At 43.5% G+C, this 22,669-nt stretch overlaps 1 protein-coding gene across 1 annotated transcript in view; it reads right to left on the minus strand.

Annotated features, from left to right (window-relative positions):
* The window catches only part of LOC146856918 (uncharacterized), a 31,953-nt gene extending 10,212 nt beyond the window's left edge, over positions 1–21,741 (minus strand). Inside the window, exon 1 of the mRNA XM_085646780.1 lies at positions 21,580–21,741. Coding sequence (XP_085502906.1) covers positions 21,580–21,733 — 154 coding nt within the window. The 5' untranslated portion in view covers positions 21,734–21,741. The remainder of the gene's footprint in view (positions 1–21,579) is intronic.
* Positions 21,742–22,669: the final 928 nt, after the last annotated feature.

Here is a 22,669-nt window from a genome sequence, read left to right on the forward strand (position 1 = left end):
TTCTTTTCAAACTATAATTCAGATGGAGCATAAAACATGTAAACTGTCACCAACAGACTTGCAAAGAGGTTTGAAGGAAGAGTGGTGTACTTACCTTTGGATTTTAAGAAAAATATTGAAACTATTGCTGGAGTGAAAGAGGAAAATTAGGCAGTAGTCATTCTAGCAAATGTTGTAGTAACAAAAAGTCAGAAAATATGGAAAGATTTTGTGGGTGTTAATAAAGTTGAAAAGGCTACATTATATCTTATGGAGAAAAATATTTATTACAAAACTGTAAATGTGGGTGAACAGGTAATAAATTTAGAAGATGAATCTTGTTAATTGATATTCTGAAGCTGCAATCGGTACAGGTGGATCATTATACCGTCCACCTTCTCCTGTAGAAAACAGCTGTGGAAAATAATGAACTTCCAAGGTTTTCTCCGATACACTTATTGGAGTTCCCTGTGCTTTTTTTCATTTCAAATAAATCAATGCTGCTTCCTATTACTTCTTTTGAATGCAAAGGACATATTATGTAATGTTCATAAATATCTTCAGTCCTTGACTTGTCCACTTTCTCTATTTGACCACTTAAAATTTCAGATTATATTCTGAAGATCCTAGATTTCGGCAGTGCATTTTTATACATATTTCATCTTTTTGTTTGAAAGTGATCTGTCTTCTTTGTCGTATGCAGTGAACCACATACTTAAAACTAAAGTTCATCAATAAGTTCTTTCTGCGAAATATTTTGTGGAGAAACTTCAAGGAAGAGATGAAAATTTAGAAGGACACGTAATCAATTTAATGGCATGTCAACGTGGAACAAATGAGTATTGCTATTGTCGTCATGAAGAACTCAAGTGTATGTTACGGAATATAGGTACAAGAACATGGTTGGTCTAACTTAGCTGTGCAGAGTATGCATGGGAAGATTTGCTTGACTTTTTAAGAGAAGCAAATTCCAATATAAAAAATGTTGAAATAAAGACTTGTGATGAACCGTGTTCATTTGACCCTGTATATGTGTGCAGATATTGTAATGATATGTGTCAACCTATAATGTCTTTTATCTGCAATAAAAAAATACAGCTCTTGGAGAGGTTACCAATTTCTTTTGGAGAAAGGAGTATCAAGCAAGAGGTTCACCTCATATACATATGCTACTATGGATCAAGGATGAACCTAAATTTGGAAATGATTCTGATGAAACAGTATTGTCTTTCATTGAACAGTATGTGACACGTGAGATACCAAGAGAAGAATTAGATAAAAGCTTGAGATAGCAAGTTTTACGTTTTCAAAGTCACAGTTGTTGAAAGTATTGCAGAAGAGACTACAACTTTGAAGGAAACTTTTACACCAGATGTTGGTTTGGTTTCTCCTGCCCAGTCATTTGTAAAGGAAGAGTAAATTTTTTTTTCATCTGTAAGGTACACAATAACTTGGAAATCTCAAAAGAATAACTACAAGTTAAAAAGAAGAGAAGTGTCAAAGTATATCAATGATTACAATCCATTCATTTTAAAAATGTGGAATGCGAACATGGACATTCAGTATGTTGCAGATAACTCAATTGCTGTTGCATGTTACTTTACATTGTACATAACAAAATCAGAAAAATTAGAGATGAAAGAACTGTGGGAAGAAATTACACAAGAGAAAAGCCTTAGTAAAGAATTGTACAGTTTTACTTTGAAAATGCTTTCCCATCGAGAAATTGGATTGTATGGATGTTCAGACTGATTGTGCTCTTCAAGTTTAAATTCAAAGTGACGAGGAATCATTTGGGTAAGTTTAGGTCTTCCCTGCAAACTAAATGGAGTCTTGAAATGATTTGAAGAAATTGAAGAATTAGCAGTAAATGAAGCAGACAGTACAGACAATCTTAAAACTAATATGTTGGACACGTACTAACCAATAAGGAGTCAGCATCTGGAACAGCTATGTCTGTATGAAGTACTTCAACATTACAGCTTGAAATGTTAAAGAAAATGTAAAAGAAGGAAAATATGCAGTAGCTGGATGTCATGGTTGTTTAGTAAAACATGCAAAGAGTAATCTCATAAACCACAAGAAAGTTAGTTGTGAAAGTTTAGATAAGGGAGAATTTTACTATTTAGCACTACGGCAACTGTTTAAGCCATGGTGTAGTGAAAGTGAATTATTTGGAGACTTTGACTGTTACGAAGATTCTTGTAATACATGTAAAAGTAGCGTTGCATGCGCAATTTTTGCTATATATTTAAAAATGCTAGATGATGAAGTTGAACAGAAAAAGACTATTACAGCTGAAATTAGTAATGAAAGTTCTCAAGATAGTGAAACTAGTTGTCCATGTAGTCACGATCTTCTTGGATGAGCAATACTGGAAAATGAAGCAGCCATTGCTATGCATGAAGTTGAAATTGCAATGCGGTACAGCAGGTCCGAACAGTGAAATGGGGTCTTGATTCTATGATTGAGGGTGTCAGAAGTTAAAGTCTGTGATAGTTTCTGTGTACCCCCTCTGACCAGGTGCAATCAACTCTAGGTCCCAACAGTGGAATGGTGTCTTGACCCCACAATGGATGATGTTACAACTGCATCTGAGAGTGGAGATGAAGGTACTCCATTCGACCAGGTGCAGCTAACTCTAGGTCCCAACAATGGAACGGTGTCTTGATTCCACCATGGATGATGTCCGATATTACCTGCTGCTTGTTTTCGCAGAACTCCCTCTGTTGAGGTGCATCAGACTCTGTGCTTCCGTGGCTAACTGCTGTACAGGATAATTGGGGTTGGTTGAGTGTAGTCACTGGAGTACACCGCGGTACAGCAGGTCCGAATACTGAAACGGGGTCTTGATTCTATTATTGAAGTTGCCAGAAGTTAAAGTCTGTGTTTATTTCTGTGTACCACCTTCGGCCAGGTGCAACCAGCTCTAGGTCCTGATATTGGAACGGTGTCTTAATCCCAGAATGGAAGATGTCCAATATTACTTGTTGCTTTGTTTTCATAGAACTTCCTCCGTTGAGGTGCATGAGACAGTGTGCTTCTGTAGTTAACTGTTGCACATGATTATTGTGCTTCATTGACACCAGTCAGTGGAGTACACTGTGGTACAGCAGTCCCGAACAGTGAAATGGGGTCTTGATTCTGTGATTAAGGATGTGAGAAGTTAAAGTGTGTGATAATTTTTGTGTACCCCCTCAGATTAGGTGCAACGAACTGTTGGTTCTAACGTTCTTTTGATCCCACAATGGAGGATGTTAGAACTGCATCTCAGAGTGGAGATGAAGGTACTCTGATCGACGAGGTGCAACCAACTCTAGGTCCCAACAGTGGAATGGTGTCTTGATCCTAGAATGGACGATGTCCGATAAACCCTTTTGCTGGGTTATCACAGAACTGTCTCTCTTGAGGTGCATCACACTTTGTGATTCTGTAGTTAACTGCTGCACATGATTATTGGGCTTGGTTGACTGCTGTCGCTGGAATAGACCATGGTATAGCAGGTTCGAAAAGTGGAACGGGGTCTTGATTCTATGATTGAGGATGTCAGAAGTTACAGTTTGTGATGATTTGTGGTACCTCCTCTGATGAGGTGCATCAAACTCTATGTCTCAACAGTGGAACGTTGTCTTGATCTGACAAAGGAGGATGTTAGAACTTCATCTGAGAGTGGAGATGACGGTACTCCCTTCGACCAGGTGCAAGCCACTGTAGGTCCCAACAGTGGAACGGTGTCTTGATTCCACAATGGAAGATGTCCGATATTACTTGTTGCTTGGTTTTCATAGAACTCCCTCTGTTGAGGTGCATCAGACTCGGTGCTTCCATAGCTAACTGTTGCACATTATTATTGTGCTTGGTTGACACTAGTCGGTGGAGTACACTGTGGTACAGCATGTCCGAACAGTGAAATAGGGTCTTGATTGTATGATTGAGGGTGTCAGAAGTTGAAGTTTGATATTATTTCTGTGTGCCCCTTCTGATCTGCTGCAAGCAAGTCCATGCTTTCAAATTGAACGGTACATGGCTGTCAGGTGTTAATGAATAGTGAGTCTGGCCTACAAGGCAGACAGAAGTGTTCACAATTCAGATCAAGTGCTGATTGTTTAATTATAGAATCCAGTAGTCAAGTAACTAAAATGTCTATTGGAAAATACATATTATGTTTTTAGTATACTTCTTTGAAGACATTTTTTTAAATGACTTATAGGTTTAATACAATGACAACATTTAATTTGCAAGTGCAAAGGAACACTGAATAGTCTTCACTGTAGACAGAAGAAATGGTATTTGAATTGTTTTGTTTTATTTATTGCAGATTTTTCTGCAATGGTGTTGTCTTTTGTTAAGAGGAAGTGAGAGAAAGTATTCACAAATGTCTGTGTGAGTACTGTTTACAATTAACACTGCAGATAGCAGTGTTCACAATTCGGATCAAGTTGGTCTTGTAGATGACGCAGTTCTGTAGGAAAAGACCTTGTTACAGTGTGCTCTGTCTACACCATGAATGTGTATTATTACAGACTCCAGACACACTTTTTGTGGCTTCACGTACGATAAACTGTGTAGCTGAATTCCACCTTACGTAGCTGTGGGCCCTTGCTGACCGCTCTCTCTGGCCTACACTGTAGACAGCAGTGTTCACAATTTAGATTGAGTTGATATTGCTGATGATGTTCTGTTGATGGCAACAGATATTACTCCAAGTATGGCCTGCCCGTCTACAGCACACAACATTGCTGGTTGTTGACATGCTGAATGATTTTGATGTGGCTTTCTGAGTGCACTAAAACTGATGGACCCTTTATGATAAAATCTTTTTGTGTATTATTTCTGATCTATTAATGGTGTCTCAGTATACCATAAGTTGTGTTTCTTTTACGATAGAATATTTTTCTGTATTACTTCACATCTACTGTCCCTACCTTACTGCAGTACAAACTATTGATTTTTTTATTATTGAATGTCTGTGTGTGATCCAATGATTACTGTTGTAGTAGATGATAGCAGCAACTTTTCCTTGAGGAATGGTTTACACTGCCTCTACACGCATCACCCACAAACGTTACTGGATATGTGAGCCTGGCAATAAAAAGGTGTCGAGCGCATGTGCTCATACCCTCTTCCACTATCTATCTGAGTCCGTGTGTTCATATTCTATGCATGATAGTGCCCCTGGGCCGTATGATATTACATTGTGCTGTGGGCAGTGTATGTAACTATGTTACCTCTGGTAGTGGGGAAAACTTTGGTTATGTAACTTGTAGGTGTATGGCTATCACAGGTGGAAGGCTGATTTACAGACCATGAATATTGATGAAGATGATGGCTGCATGTTGTGTGTAGTGTAAGATATGTGTACATTGCAAAAGGTTTCGAAAAAAGCTCTCTAAGCAGAAGACGTGTGTCTCATCAAATGCAGTACAGAGATTGTCTAAAATTGGAGACGTTTTCCAACTGTTACAATGGGAAATGTTATGAACTAATGAAGTGCTTTTTTTTATGGGCACATGGCAATCGCGCACCTAGGGCCCGATTCACAGAACTAACTTAAGACAAAATCCTAAACTTACTACTTTTGGTATTCACAGAGGTTAGGATTTTGTCTTAAGTTTGTCTTAAGACAAACTTAAGACAGACTTAAGACAGACTTAAGACAGACTTAAGACAAACTTAAGACAGACTTAAGACAGACTTAAGACAAACTTAAGACAGACTTAAGACTGACTTAAGACAGACTTAAGTTAGGATTTTGTCTTAAGTTTGTCTTAAGCCTGTCTAAAGTCTATCTTAAGTCTGTCTTAAGTCTGTCTTAAGTCTGTCTTAAGTTTGTCTTAAGTCTGTCTTAAGTCTGTCTTAAGTCTGTCTTAAGTTTGTCTTAAGACAAACTTAAGACAAAATCCTAACTTCTGTGAATACCAAAAGTAGTAGCATTCACGGCACGCAGCGGGCACAACCCCATACGTACATGACGTAATGCACGGCTTGGTAGTGTGTACCTGTCGCATACTGAAGTAGCAGCTGGCGCAACCTCATAAGTACATGTTGTTACACGGGACGTGGTGTCACAAACCTGTCGGATACGAATTGCGCATCATTTAAATGTGATGGATAGGATTCACGTGCTGATCGAGGTTGGTAGAGTACCGGTACGGGACTGTAGTTTTCTCAACAAAAAAAAAAGTTTGGTGTGCATATTTTTTGGGGACGATATAAAACATTACATAATTTTTAAAGTTAAAAAAGGATAATAGAGTTGCAAAATATTTAAAAACAATTAGAAAAAATAGAGGTTTTATTAATATTAAAAAATGAAATTAACATTTAAAAAACCTTTTAAATTCACTGAATAAACAATAGGTTTTACAGACGTTATGGTTAGGAATTTGAAGAGTGGGTGTATAAATTAGTGTCTGCTTGTATCACTGATTGTATAAGACAATAAGTATGCCTTAGTATCTGCATAAATAAGTGATGTGGTGTGTGTATAAATAACTCAGTTGGTGTATATAACTGTATACATGAGTAAATGAGTATGTAATTCGTTCTTTGCATGACTAAGTAGGTGTGTGACTAACTCTATGGATGAGTGGTAGAGTGTGACTATGTATAGGTGTATCAGTACATATTATAGTTCTGTATTAATGAGTAACTGTATGTGTAAGACACTGGATGTGTGTATAGACCTAGGAAATAGTCGGTGCTATGTAGTATCTGGCATTCTTGTGTGTATGATTTCAAAAATAGTAGTCTGTATTTTAGAGTGAGTGTATCTTAGTTTATATTAGGGCATCAGTATGTGCATCAGATTATCACGAGGATGATGTCATCAGTGATGTCATCAGTGTTGTCATTTGAGATGTCATCAGTGATGTCATCAGTGATGTCACTGACCATGTCATGAGTGATGTAATATGTGACATCATCAGCAGTGCATTGCGGGCGCGCGAGTTATAGTTAGCTCAACTAACTATAACAGGCGAATTTCTCTGGTTTTATATGAGTCAAATGTTCAACTAACTATAATGTCCCTGAAACCTATGGTTTTTTCAGTGAATTTCGAAGGTTTTTTAAATGTTAATTCAATATTTTAATGTTTATAAAACCTATATTTTTTCTATTATATTTTTAAATATTTTGGAACTATATAATACTTCTTGTTTTTAACTTTAAAAATCAAGTAAAGTTTTATATCTTCCCCCAAAAATATGTATATATTTTTTTGGGGGGAGAAAACTGCACTCCCATACCAGTAGCGTACCAAGTTCCATCACCATACGAATCCTATCCGCCATATTGCTAAACTCGTAAATGATGCGCATATCGTATCCGACGAGTTCAGGGCACCACATCCCACGTAACATCATATACACATGAAGTCACCCCAGGTACTACTTTTGTATCCGACGGGTACGCAGTACCAAGCCACACGTTACGCCATGCACGTATGGGGTCGCACCTGCTGCGCGTTGTGTATTCGACGAGTATACGCTGCCAGGCCCTGTGTTACGTCTAGGTGTATAGTATCGCGCAGGGTACGCCATTCCCTTTTTATTTTTTTGTCTCAAAAGAATATCTAAATAACTTTAAACAGTATATGAGAGCATGCGAATTTTGTCAAAATCGCATCGGTGCGGCCTTCTTGCGCTCTCGGTGCGCGATTGCCATGTGATCTTAAAAAAAAGCATTTGATTGGTTCATAACATTTCCCATTGTAACAGTTGTACGACCCCACCCATTTTACTCATTCTCTCTACAGCGTTTGATGAGAGACACCTCTTCTGCTTAGAAAGCTTTTTTGAAAAGTGTTTTCCTGTATACACATATCTTATACTACACACAACATGCAACGATCATCTTGATCAATATTCATCCTCTGTACATTAGCCTTCCACGTGTGATTGCCATGCATCTCAAACGTTCCATCAAAAAACAAATATGTATTACACGATACCCCTGGTGTGTGTGTCTGCACTTTATTCTGCAGCCTTTCGGCCTGGGTATTGCTAGCTCTAAGGAGCATCATCAGCCACGGGCAGACTGCTCATCCTTGATCACATGCCATCTCATTAACAATAGTTTCCGCCCTCCCGACACCTGCTACACTAATCTAAATTGCACACTCTGCGAGGTCAAAACTACAAAAGAAACACACATAAGTACACTTCCTGGTCAGGTAGGAAATGAACAACGCCCAAGTCCCCGGAATAATTATTCACACCCCTTCGCTGGCCTGGCGTATGCAAGCCCATCCCACTTTGCGTATGTATAAATAGGATAACCACGACGCCACACGTCCCTCTTCTTCCACACTACCTTAAATGATTTTCCGCATCCACCTCGCATATCACAATGCACAATAAAAAAAAGAAATCGATCCATGCGGTGTTCTCCATCCTGGCAATCAACACGGGCTCTAAATTGTGAGCCCTACTGCCTGTCGTCTACGAAAGGGATCCATGATATGTACACTCTCCTGAAATCAACACTCCATCTGAATTGTGAGCACTGCTGCCCATAGTGTTTGCTCATACAACAATGACAGCAGGTAAGCAGAGCGGCCTGGGTGCACAGGGCCTCCAATTGAGCTTGCTGTGGCGAGAGGGGTGGGGTGCTTCAGCCTAGCTGTGCAGGTCTGAACAAACGCTATTGCCATCTGTTATGTTGTGATCTTTGACTTCATTCAGTCACATCTCTGTCTCATTTTAAAGAACTGCTGGACTGTACTGTAGGCCTGAGCCAGCGGGCAGCGCTGCCCTACAGGCACCTTTTCAGCTCGGTGCTGTGGGAGGGATGGGATGTTTCAGCCAGACTGCACACATGCGAATAAGCGATATTGCCATGTGTTATCATGTGATCTTTGACCTCATTCAGTCACAACTCTGTCTGATTTTAAAGACCTGCTATACCATAAGGTAGGCCTGAACCTACGGGCAGCGCTGCCCTACAGACACCTGTTGAGGTCGGTTTTGCGGGAGGGGTGGGGTGCATCACCCTGAGTGCGCATGTGCGAAAAAGCGATGTTGCCGTGTGTAATGATGTGATCTCTGACCTCATTCAGTCACATCGGTTTAATTTTAAGGACCTGCTGGACCGTACTGTAGGCCTTAGCCAGCGGGCAGCGCTGCCCTACAGACACGTGGCGTTGGCTTTTAGAACACTGTAGTGAGCTCATTACTAAGTGTACATGCACACAGGATCCCGCCACAGCATTACACATGCACATTGTGCTTCTAGCATGCGCTCTGTTCCTTTGTATGTGAACGTTGGCGTAACATATTATTATTTAACCTTGTGTATTCTCGTGCACTCCAACTCCTCTTTGAACCACGATTACCACTAACAGTTGGTAGATCGTACTTCAAAAACGAAAGATGCACTCAACTCCTATTTTCTATCAAGCTTGGAATAAACCTTCATTTACCTCCAGACGTTTCCACCATTAAATTATTTCTCCCTTTTCAGACATTCCATTGATTGCCACAAAAAGGGCGGAACAGGAGCTGACCCCGCAATGATGCCCTGGCATTCTGACACCTTCCTTCATGGTATGAAGACACCGTCCCCGACCGGAGACCTGGTCTATTGTACAAACATACCCCAGACTAGGAGCTTGAACCAACACGTCGTGGGACACACCAGTGGTGGCAGGTGAGCAGTGAAGACTCAGTGTGCAAGACCTACAATTGAGCACAGGTCGGGGGAAAGGGTTGGGGTGCAGCACCCTGGGTGCACAGGTGCATGCAAGCGATTTTCCCGTAGCTAATAATGTAGGACTATATAATCAAACAACCGTGATTACATTATTACCACTTTAGTGACAGGAAACTGCCACTAAAGCGACGATAAGCGGTTGATAATATGCCCTTGTAAATTCCCATAGAAGTCCAGGTTCACACCAGATCCTGGGCTTCTAAGGGAATTCACAATAGCATATTATCAACCCCTTATCGCCGCTTTAGCAGCAGTTTCCTGCCGCTAAAGCGGCGATGATGTTATCGCCCTTCCTTCATAATATGGCCCATAATCTCTGGCCTCATGTATTTAATTTTAAGGACTTGCTGAACCACACTCTTTCTCGCAGACCCCAGCGTCCTAGACAAATGGGTGACAGAGGGTAAACACTAAGGGCTGGGTGCAATAGGCCGACGCTCTGTCTCCTCCTCCCTCTCTTCTTTTGACTCTCGCTCCCCTTCTCCCTTCCACCCACTCCCCCTCCCTTCCATTCTCACTATGGTCCTTTCATTTGGACTACCTTTCTTTACCTCTTCCACATAGCACACATACATATGTTTCATTTTTGTCTTGCAGGTTTCCTACGCTGCTTCCACTGGAGTCCAACCCATGTTTTTGTTTATTATACTGTTCTATTAAAGTTACATTTCTATTTATTTCTGTTTTAACAAGGGTTACTTATTTTTTCAAATAAATAACTGAGTGTATAGGTCTTCTTTTTCTGACGACACTTGTCTATTATTTATTGTGAAAATCATTTATTTATAGGAGATTGTTAGGACAGCATTATTCAATATTAGAGTGCACCTACCAAACATAATCTAACTGACTATTAGACAAATGAAGCCTGGGTAATTGTACAACTGCAAGAGTTCTATGAGTGTATCACTTTATAACACCATAAGTACGTGATTACAGAACAAATAAGGCACAGCCTAGGACCACCGAGGCTTCAGGGACTGCCGAGGCCCACCGTGCATATTTAAATAAAGACCCAGAGTGTGGCGATCCCAAGACTTCAATTGGCCTCGAAATCCCCGAACAATTAGTAAACAATACCCGGGAAGATGGCGCTCCCCTAGGCTCCAAAACGTCTCTGTGCCCTTCCGTGCCTAATTTACATGTGACATTAAGATCCCCAGTCCTACAGAGACCCCGCAATATAATAATTGGATTGGCCACGGAATATTACCCACCCACCAGGAGCCTCATTTAAAAGAATGGGTGAGACCCCGCTCTTTTTATTTTTGTTCTTTTCTCTCCATTTTTGCCATCCGCATCCCCTCTATTACAGCGATACAAGGTTTTACTCCTCTCGCTTCAAGTAGTCAAAAAAGTATTCGCTATAACAGAGTGGAAGCCATGCACCACCCTCGAATAGCAAACACAAATCTCCAGCGAATGAACACCCCGGGACATTGAATGAGCTGCGCCTGAGAGGTCACCCTCCCTACTACCATGATGCATTTGGTAGTATAAACGCATACTAACCCTACTTACATATGTGTAGTACAGCGACCAGAATGTAGTGAAGAAGCAGAGGAAGCACAAAATCAAAAAATATAAATCCTACCAGAAGTCGGATGACATAGTTCACTGAGCCGACGACCCTGACATGAGTAGAAACAGCTACACAAACAAAACGGGTCTTCAGCACAACGTAAGCAATTTTGAAATAGTGCCTTCTTTTTGCCTTCTCCCACTCGTCGCCAAATTTATGTAGTGAATAGGCAGACAGCAGTGAATCCATTAAGTAGATTTATTACAAGAAAACAAGACACCTGAAACAAACATCAACAGGAGCAGACAGAAAAGCAACCGTCTAATCCAGCACCGTGTACAAACTCCGCAAGGTTCCCCTCATGACAGCCCTACATTTTATCATTACATACTGAGGGCCATATTATCAAGTAATGGCGTCAAAATTATTGCCGCTTTAGCGTCAGGAAACTGCTGCTAAAACGGCGATAATGGGCTTGATAATATGATGTCGAGAATTCCAATAGAAGCCCATGTTCTCGAGTTTTTTTAGGGTCGCGAATCCCACCAAATTTTTTTTTAAAGAAGAAGTGCTTGCTCCTGCACTTCATTTAATTGATGCCCCCGGGTGGGCCAGGTTCCCGGGGCATTTCCAACAAATATATGTGGGGGCCTGTGTGCACCCGCAGCCCCGGGGACCGCAACACACCCTGGGGCTTGCTTAACATTATGTGCAGGAGGGCAATCGGCCCTCCCGCAGTTCCAGGCACCGCCACCCCCAGGGGTTCTTTTTTAATGTGTGGGGGGCAACTAAGGCCCCCCAAGCCCCAGGGACTGCCAACCCCAGGGGCTTTTATTAATTGTTCATGGGGGCACATGGTCTCGCTACTGCTCTGGGGACCGCCACCCCCTCAGGCTTTCCAAAAAAAAAAAAACTGTGTGGGGGGCTTGAGCCCCCTCACATGCCCCAGGGGCCACCACCTCCCCAGAGCACTAACATGCAAATGCAGGGGTCCGTTATAGACCCCCGAGCCCGGGGGACCACCACTTCCCCGGGGCTTTAATCACATTGGGAGGGGCCCCCCTCCTGGAGCCCTCCATGGCCCTGGGGACCACCACCCCCCAGCGCCGGCTCCTGCAGTGTCCCGGGTGCCTACCCCGGGGACACTGCTGTTTGCTATGACAGTGCGGGAGCCGTGCAGCGCCCGCCCTGTCATAGCAAACTTGCTTTGGATTTAGGAAGCGAGGGCAAGGAAACAAAATCGCTTCCAAAATCCAAAGCAGATTGCTTTTCCACACGGGGAGCTGCATGTCAGCAGCTCCCCATCCAGAAAAGCAATGTTGGCTCCCGCAGGACGCAGCGAGCCGGCGGGACCGTGGGGGCATTGGAGCTCCCCCCATGGTCCCAAATGGATAGGGCCGGCCCCGGGGGATGGGGTCCCCGGGGCCAGAAGTGGCCTAGGAGGGGGCCCACGGCCCCCCTCCCCAAAATAAAAAATAAACAAAAAAAGGCCAGCCCTGGGGATGGGGTACTGGGGCCAATAGAGGCCTCACTAGGGCGGCCACGCATCCCCCTCCTTTAAAAAAAAAAATATATGTGGCAATGCCCCAGGGGATGGGGTCCCCGGGGTTGGAATTGGCCATGGGAGGGAGGCCCACGTGGCCCCCTCCCTCAATAAAAAATAAAAATATAAAAGAGGCACTGCCCCTGGGAATGGGGTCCCTGGGGCCAATTGAGGCCTCAGGAGATGGGCCACGCAGTCCCCCTCCTTAAAAAATATATTAAAATATATATATATATGGCCATGCCCCGGGGGATGGGTCCCCAGGGCTGAAATTGGCCTCAGGAGGGGGGCCGCGTGGCCCCTTCCCTTTTTTTTTTTTTAGTAAAACAAAAGAAAGGCCCTGGGAGATGGGGTTCCCAGGGGCCCAAATAATGTAAAAGAAGGGGGGCCACACAGCCCCCCTTGTAAAATAAAAAATAAATTAATAAAGCCGGCATCGTGGCTAGGCCCCACCCTCTCCCTGCGGCACTCATTCAAGGATTAAGTCCCCTTCAATCCTGAGGGTCCCTGGGGGCAAACAAGCCCACCAGGTACGTCCAGTATGTACCAGGGAGCTGTGTTGCAGAGAGGTGTTGAGAGGCCACTCCCCTTTTTACACCCCTCTGCAACACAGCTCTGTGGCGCTTACTGGAGGTAGCTGGTGGGCTAGTTGGCCCCCAGGGACCCTCAGGACTCAAGGAGATTTAATCCCCCAATGTACAATGCTCCAGGGGGCGCGTTTGCACAGTGGTGCAAGGAGGGGGCATGGCCTGATGTGACAAGTGTGCATACGCGCTATGTGGCGCATTTTAAGTTGTGGGATTAAGTCCCCTTGATTCATGAGGGTTCATGGGGGCCAAGTAGCCCACCAGGTGCCTCCAGTAAGCGCCTGGGAGCTGCTTGTAGAGAGGTGGTCCAAGGCCAGGCCCCCTTTTTACACCACTCCGCAACGCAGCTCTGTGGCGCTTACTAGAGGTCGCTGGTGGGCTAGTTGGCCCCCAGGGACCCTCAGGACTCAAGGGAACTTAATCCCCTAATTTACAACACACCTGGGGGTGCATTTGCACAGTGGTGCATGGAGGGGGCGTGGCCTGATGTGACAAGTGTGCAAACAAGCCCTGCAGCGCGTTTTAAGTTGGGGGATTAATTCCCCTTGAATCTTGAGGGTCCCTGAGACCTACTAGCCCACCTGGGACCTCCAGTAAGCGCCAGGGAGCTACCTTGCAGAGAGGTGGTCCAAGGCCACACCCCCTTTTTATACCACTCTGCAACGCAGCTCTTTGGCGCTTACTGGAGGTAGCTAGTGGGCTAGTTAACCCCCAGGGACCCTCAAGACTCAAGGGGACTTAATAGGCCAATTTACAACGCACCAGGGGGCGCGTTTGCACAGTGGTGCAGGGAGGGGGCATGGCCTGGTTTGACAAGTGTGCCTACGCGATATGTGACACGTTTTAAGTTGGGGGATCAAGTCCCCTTGATTCATGAGGGTCAATGGGGGCCAACTAGCCCACCAGGTTCCTCCAGTCAGCGCCAGGGAGCTGCTTGTAGAGAGGTAGTCCAAGGCCACGCCCCCTTTTTATACCACTCTGCAACGCAGCTCTGTGTCGCTTACTGGAGGCCGCTGGTGGGCTAGTTGGTCCCCAGGGACCCTCAGGTCTCAAGGGGACTTTATCCCCCAATTTGCAACACACCAGGGGGTGTATTTGCACAGTGGTGCACGGTGGGGGTGTGGCCTGATGTGACAAGTGTGCAAACACGCCCTGCAGCACGTTTTAAGTTGGGGGATTAAGTCCCCTTGAATGTTGAGGGTCCCTGGGGCCTACTAGCCCACCAGGGACCTCCAGCAAGCGCCAGGGAGCTGCGTTGCAGAGAGGTGGTCCAAGGCCACACAACCCTTTTACAGCACTCTGCAACGCAGCTCTGTGGCGCTTGCTGGAGGTAGCTAGTGGGCTTGTTGACCCCCAGGGACCCTCAAGACTCAGGGGGACTTAATCCCCCAATTTACAACGCACCAGGGGTGCGTTTGCACAGTGGTGCAGGGAGGTGGCGTGGCCTGATGTGAGAAGTGTGCAAACGTGCCGTGTGGTGCGTTTTAAGTTGGGGAATTAAGTCCCCTTGAATCCTGAGGGTCCCTGGGGGCCAACTACCCACCAGGTACGTCCAATAAGCGCCACAGAGTTGCGTTGCAGAGAGGTGTAAAAAGGGGCGTGGCCTCGGACCACCTCTCTGCAACACAGCACTGTGGCGCTTACTGGAGGTACCTGGTGGGCTAATTGCCCCCCAGGGACCCTCAGGATTCAAGGGGAATTAATCCCCCAACTTAATTAAAACCTGCCAGGGTGCACGTTTGCACAGTGGTGAAGGGAGGGTCCTGATGTGACAAGTGTGTGCTTATGCAATCACTCCGCCAAAACCCAAACACTTATAAATTCACCATGCACTCTCCTTGCTGCACTCTAATCATTCAGTCACTACCCATGCACTCATGCAATGACCCATGCACTATCTCATACACTGCTACAATACCCTGAACAGTACCCATGCAGTCCAGCCACCGCCCTGTCACTACCCATGCACTCCTCCAATCACCCAGCGAGCCCCATTTACTTATCCAATCACTCCGCCAAAACCAAGGCACTTATAAATTCACCATGCACTGTCCTTGCAGTACTCTAATCATCCAATCAGTACCCATGTATTCATGCAATGACCCAGGCACTAACTCATGGCAAATACAGAGGAGGTCATGCTAATCACAGGGGTACCCCAATGCACAGTGTTCCCTAGTGTATGTAGGTGTTTTCACTGTATTCTAAGTATCTTTTAGCATAGCACTGGCTCCGGTCCTGGTTAGTCAGAGTCAGTTACCACCAGTACCCGTCAGTAAAAAGTTGGGGGCACAGGAGGACTTTCTGCTCATCTCTTGTTCTTTCTGCACATCTCTTGCTTCTTCCTGCACTTTTCTTCCTCTTTCTTCACATGTCTTTCTGGACTTCTGTTGACTCTTTCACCATTTGTCTTGCTTCTTTCTGCGCTTTTCTTCCTCTTTCTTCACATGTCCTACCTTTGTAGGCATAGTTAGAAATTAGCATTTAAAAAACCATTGAAATTCACTGAGAAAACCATAGGTTTCAGGCAAGTTATAGTTAGAAATTAGCATTTAAAAAAGCTTAGAAATTCATTGAAAAAACCATAGGTTTCAGGGACGTTATAGTTAGTTGGACATTTCACTGATACAAACCCATAGAAATCCCCCTGCTATAGTTAGTTCAGCTAACTATAGCTCGCGCCCCCGCAATGCACTGCTGATGACATCCAACATTACATCATTCATGGCAAGGTCAGTGACATCGCTGATGACATCACTGATGACATCATCCACGTCAAAATCTGATGCACCTCCTCCCACTCTAATTTAACCATTGATACACCGACTGTAAAATACAGACAACCATTTTCAAAACTATTGATTGACACACCAATACCAGTTACTACATACACACTCACTGATTCCTAGGTCCACACACACATCCACTAATTCACCCATACAATCACTCATACATACAGTCAGTCATCAATACAACACTATCATATGAAGTCGTGCACCTATGCAGACACTCACCCACTGCCACTCAACCATGGAGTTACTTACACACCTAGTCAGTCATGCAAAGAATCAATCACACTCTCATTTCCTCACCTATACAGTTATACACACACCACCTCACTTATTCAAACATATACTAACACATACTTACTCTCTTATACAATCACTGATACCAGTACACACTCATCCATACAGCCACTCTCACAATCACTGACTCTCACGTATAGTCATTTATATGCTCCAACTCTCACGTACACTGCCTTTTACATATGTAGTTACTTGGCCATGTACAACTGAGACATTCAATCTCTCACCAACACACCCATACACACACTTACCCAACCATACAGCTGTTTTCACATGCACTCTTGAACCCATACACCCAGTGAATCAACAACTCACACATCTATGCACAGAGTCACACACCTCCCACCCACACACACTCAATCTCCCGTACAAATACTCAGGTAACCAATCAATAACCCATATAGATAGTCATGTAGCTACTGACCAACACATGCAGCAGCTTACACAACAACAGACATACTGATACACACATTCAGAAAGTATATTCACTAACCCATGCATTCAGTAAGACACATTTAATCACTCACTTATACAGTCAGTCACGCACCTACTAAATCCTTCATCCAGACACTTATATACCCACTCATTCTTAAATACACCTTGACATATATATAAAACATATTTAAACTTTACAGAAACACACAGTCACTGGATGATGTCATCAGTGATGTCATTTGAGATGTCATCAGTGATACATATCATCAGTGATGTCACTGACCATGTCATGAATGATGGAATATTTGACGTCATTAGCAGTGCATTGCGGGGGCGTAAGTTATAGTTAGCTGATCTAACTATAACGGGTAATTTCTATGATTTCGTATGAGTGAAAAGTCCTACTAACTATAACGTCCCCAAAACCTATGTTTTATTCAGTGAATATATGTATATATATATACATATATATATATATATATATATATTTAGTGTAATTCACACCCACAGTCCAATATTATGACACTGGCAGAAAATGTAGATAAACACTGTCTTTCTGTAAATTCTCAACACTTTCAGTTGATGGTTTTACACTTTGGGATTTAACTTTCTTTCTTTCCTTGTGTTAAACCTGGAGGTTATCTACTGCACTCTTAGATGCAGATGGATGGCTCCATTTAAAGTTTTATCTGGAGCCTGGTTTGCAGCAATCTCAAGTGATCCCATGGCAGGACAGTAGCCCGTAGCACACTCAGTATACTATTTTTACCAGTTCATTCTAGTGCAGATTTTAGACCTGTCCTACAGACAGCTTTACTTTTCTCTGTTTGAACACCTATTGTGGATTGTACAATACATTGAGTGGGCTGTGGTTCAGCCCCTTACTCATGATTAAATGGCTTTCTTCTTTCTTTAGCTTTCATCACTCTATGGGAGTACATGTAGTGCCTTACTCTACCCCTACTTTTTCATCTTCCTCACTCCCACCACCTTTGTAAATATGTGTGTGGAGCTGCAAACCACCCCCTCTCTCGCAGTCTATGTAAATATGTCCTGATCATCTCAAAGGGTCAAGTCCTTGCTTTACTGCATTCCTCATTGCAGTGCTTTAAATGAAGAACTCGAAGTGAGGGTCTCTACAGTGACTTCTCATCAAACTTGCTCCATCTCTTTGTGGGCAAATGCTGGCACTGCCTATTAGAAGTAATGCCAAGGAAAAAAAACATTGGCAAAGACAACAGCTCTGCCTTTTAAAGGTGAGAAATATCAGCTTATTATTCTTGGCCAGTTGATGGAGTTATATGGTTACCTGTCTCTTCCTGCTCCATATAATCCAGCCTCACCATCATTCCTAGGACCGTATCCTACAATGGCCTACAGACACCAGGGTTCTCAAGTTGTAGGTGCTTGAGTCAACAGGCGTACAAATCATGAACTGCAACAGACAAACGTGGAAACACGCACAAATTTTGCCCATCCGCAAAAATGCTAACATCTCTCCCGGGGAAGTGTCAAACTATCGCCCGATCTCATTGCTTCCTCTACAGAGCAAGATCGCGGAGAAGCACATCAACAAGCACTTATCTGCTTTCCTTGAGTCTTCTGGTGCTTTGGACATTTCGCAGTCCGGCTTTCGAGCAAAGCATAGCACGGAGACTGCCTTGGTGGAGGTGACGGATAATATCAGAATGGCCCTGGATCAAGGTCAAGCGGCACTCCTGGTACTGCTTGACCTTTCAGCGGCATTCGATACCATCTCTCACCAGGTTCTCTTGCATAGACTACTAGAGTGTGGCATCTGCGGATCTGCACTAAGCTGGCTGTCAGATTTCTTGTCCAACCGCACTCAGGCAGTGTCAATGGGTCCTTTCACATCTGCTCGCTCACAGGTTACCAGAGGCGTCCCGCAGGGCTCTTGTTTGAGCCCTACTTTATTTAATATCTATGTGACGCCCCTGGCAATACTGATGAGGAACTTGGGATTTAATCCCATCTCTTACGCAGATGACACTCAACTCCTCCTCACCTTCGACAAAAGGAGATCAGACATACAAACCATCTTTTCTCAGGGTATGATGGCTATTGCCTCCTGGATGAAAGCCAACTATCTCCAGTTAAACTCTGAGAAATCTGAGATTCTGCTGTTCGGAGGTGCTGACATCTGTTGGTCACCTAGCTGGTGGCCGGAGGAGCTGGGTAAAGCCCCTGCACCTAAAGAGGTTGCTAAAAATCTGGGCATTAAGCTTGATAACAAACTCACATTGCAGACCCATGTTAATACTATGGCCGGGTCTTGCTACCACACTCTAAGTCTACTTAGAAGAGTTTTTCCGTTGCTTCCATTATCCACCAGGAAGACTCTAATTCAGGCCTTGCTCATGAGCAAGATTGATTACTGCAATGCTCTTCTTCTCTCTGCTCATGCTGCCTCTTTGGACAAATTGCAGGTCATTCAAAATACAGCTGCTCGACTGGTTACGGATTCTCCGGCCAGAACCCCTTCTTTGCCTCTATTGCATGAATTACATTGGTTGCCAATTAGAAAAAGAGTGCAATTTAAAACAGGTTGCATGATTTTTAAGGCTCTAAACGAGCTGAGTCCCTGCTATCTAACTACGAAACTAAAGGCCTACAATCCTATATCTTCACTTAGATCAGGATCAAAAACTCTGCTTGCTGTTCCTAGAATATATAAAGCCCGTTCTGGCGGCAGGGCCTTTTCGTACCTTGCCCCTTTGTTTTGGAACAGCCTTCCCCAATATTTTCGCATGGAAATGTCCCTTCTCTGTTTCAGAAAGCTGATGAAAACATACCTCTTCTAGCTCAAGATAGTCTGCTGTCGCAAGCGCGGAGATACCCTTAGGGGTGATTCAGCGCTATATAAAACTATAAAATAAATAAACAGCCATCTTTAAGACTGTTATTTAAGCAGGCTGCACTCTGTCAGCGGTGCTTGTGCAAATAAAGAAGGCTGCAGGCATGTGACCATTAATCAGATCGGCTGCATATGTGCAGCATGGCAGTGACAGCAACGAGTGTGTGTGTGCACATGGAGCCTGTCACAACCCATATCTGAGAATATTGAGATGTTACAGTACACCGACAGTTAAGCTTACCAATGGAAGAGTCTAAGGAGCATGTTTATGAGCCCACTGCACTGCCGGAGCGTCACTTTTTGTGACACTCCGGCAGTGCAGGTTACAAAATCATATCTATAAGGTCATGCAAAGACACTGAATGTGGCTTTCAATGGCCTCATAGATATGGAGTAAGGCAAGGCAGCGCAAATCACCGCGTTGCCGTACTCTGCGCTCGCTAGGCATTACATTGCATTGAGGTGAGCTTTCCCATGCAACACCCATGGACTTTGATGCTGCCCCAAATTTACAAGAGCATGTAAACCTGGGGGAGCGCCAAATCCTTATGCCTCCCGAGGTGAGGCATAACGAGGAGAAGTTTCTTTATTTCTCCTTGTTATTTCCTCTTTCTATGTGTGCAGCATTCTGCAGCAAACATAGAAAGAGGGAAACACCTCTTAGGAATGGTTCTGTGCAGGAAGATGCCCCTTCATAAAGATGTCCCTTTGCATAAATACGATTCAATCCTGCCCTTTCACTTTAGCATAGGGCAGCGCGGCGCTGCCCTACGCCAAATTCCCGCAAATAAGGGCCTAGTTGAATTTAATCATCCCAGCACCAAAGGGCCAGGGCCCTGTTTGCCCATGCTTCAGGGTGCTTGCATAGCCCCTGCTGCATCCTGCAACATTTCAGGTGTTAGAGACTGACGTGGAATATACGTAAACACCAACACAGTAAAGTTGAAAATGAAAATGATTGGCCACATAAGTGGATTTTCCAAAGCTGCAATTTTAATTAGAAGCAGAACATGCTCACATAAGCTGTTTATGGCCCTTTTCGCGCTCATCATAAAACCGGACGTGCGTAACAGGTGTTGTGAATCATAACCCATACCAGTAGTATTCTGTCCTGCTGCTCCATACATAATAAAAATGTATGAGGACATTGAGAGGTTTTCATCTGATTAGTAACCACAATTGCATTCTTCAGTTGGCTCATTTTTTACGGATATTAATATTTTTGTTGAAAATTATTAAGTGCATTTGCAGAACTCGGTTTATATCATTTGCATATTTCTCCTATCTTTTATACCTTTTATAGTGGCAGTGCTTTGAATAAATCCTATTTTTCTTAAATGTCAAATACATTATCTGATTTTGTTGTGCACTGATATGCTATAAGATTCTTTGTTTCAGGTTAGATTTGTGTTCATCTAAAACTTGATGACCCATCCCAACAAGGGAAAAATCAAAAGATTATTGCAAACATGGGGGGGGGACAGGTGTGATGCAACCTATAAACATGAGGACAGATGAGGTAATCAATTTGAATACACAGTCACATGGCCAATTCCAACTGGCAAGGCTATGTACCATTTGGTGGTACACAGATAATACAGTAGTATATTTAATCTGGCCAAATGGGTCACATCTTTCTGGGTGTATAAATCGAGGAGAGATTAAGGCTCCTGAGAGGATTTTAAATTACTTCATCGAACTGATGAAACCTGATGAAATAAGAATCCTTTTTGTCTGAAATAAAAAGCACAGAAGCAATAAAATAAAACTTCAGATTTACTAGTATACCTAAACATGCTAAATTAAAAGTTTATCCCTGCAGTCATGTTGCTACTTGCCTGATGAGAAGGTTTCATGCAGATTTTCCAGTATAAACTGCAAAATGTAGCCAGGGACATATTCCTTGGAGTTTGGATTGCAGTACATTTGAAAATAGCTCTCTGTATCAAACTCCTTTTGATACAAATCGTTTAAATCGGATTCAGATTCCATCGTGTTAGCTTGAATATCTGGAACAAAATGTGGCAGTTTTATCTCACACGCGCCTTTTCTACTGTTTCAAAATGGATCCTTGATACTCTGCCAAGCTTGTGATAGTCGTGGTGAGAGCCAAACGGACCTTATGTGACCTCCCGGGGCTGCCAACAAATCCAGCTACGCCTTAATCACGAGTCTGGGAAGGTCTTGTAGCTGCCAAAAAACGCCTGAGGCGCATTAAAGAGAGTGCATGGCTTGCTCCTTACTGCATCCGGGGGAAGAAGGGTAAATCACAGAAATATGACCGTGTATCTAATTACCAACACTTTCTGAAGAGCTAGGTTCGAATCCCAGCATCGGCTCATCCTGTAATTCGTGTCAAATTGTGTAATCTCACTGGGTTTATTAAAAACAAAAGACGTGACCTTGTGTAAAGTAATCTGGTGCTCATGTAAACCATGTTGATACCTTTGGGCCAATTTCACTTCATACAAAAACTGCCAAAAATGTACAAGTGGGAACGACAGGAAGCCAATACCGATTCTGCTCTGGTAGTCTTTGGTCCACCATCCTGCAAAACAAAGCAGCGGGGCTACACCTTGTGCTCCACTACTTCCTCAGCTTTCACCCCTCAGTCCTTACTGTAGGAGGAAACTTCAGACTCCACAAAACATTGGTTGCCAAGTCAGCCTAAATAATACATCAGAGATGGTAACTTTCCTTTCTAGATACTGTGGGAACCAAACCCCAATAATCTCCTGAATCCCAATATTTGATCACCCTCATTTTCACCAAAATAATTCAGCTCCATTGTGTCCAATTAATCCAGCGGTTACAGGCTGCACTCCTCATCAGGAAAACACAATTTAGCAAAGTTAAAATAACATTTTGGATGCATAAAGGACTGAGCTAAGGCAAAAAGAGAATTTATTAGTAAAAAATAAAAGCGCA

The sequence above is a fragment of the Triturus cristatus genome, chromosome 3_2 (genome assembly GCF_964204655.1).
Source record: "Triturus cristatus chromosome 3_2, aTriCri1.1, whole genome shotgun sequence".
Taxonomy (NCBI): Eukaryota; Metazoa; Chordata; class Amphibia; order Caudata; family Salamandridae; genus Triturus; species Triturus cristatus.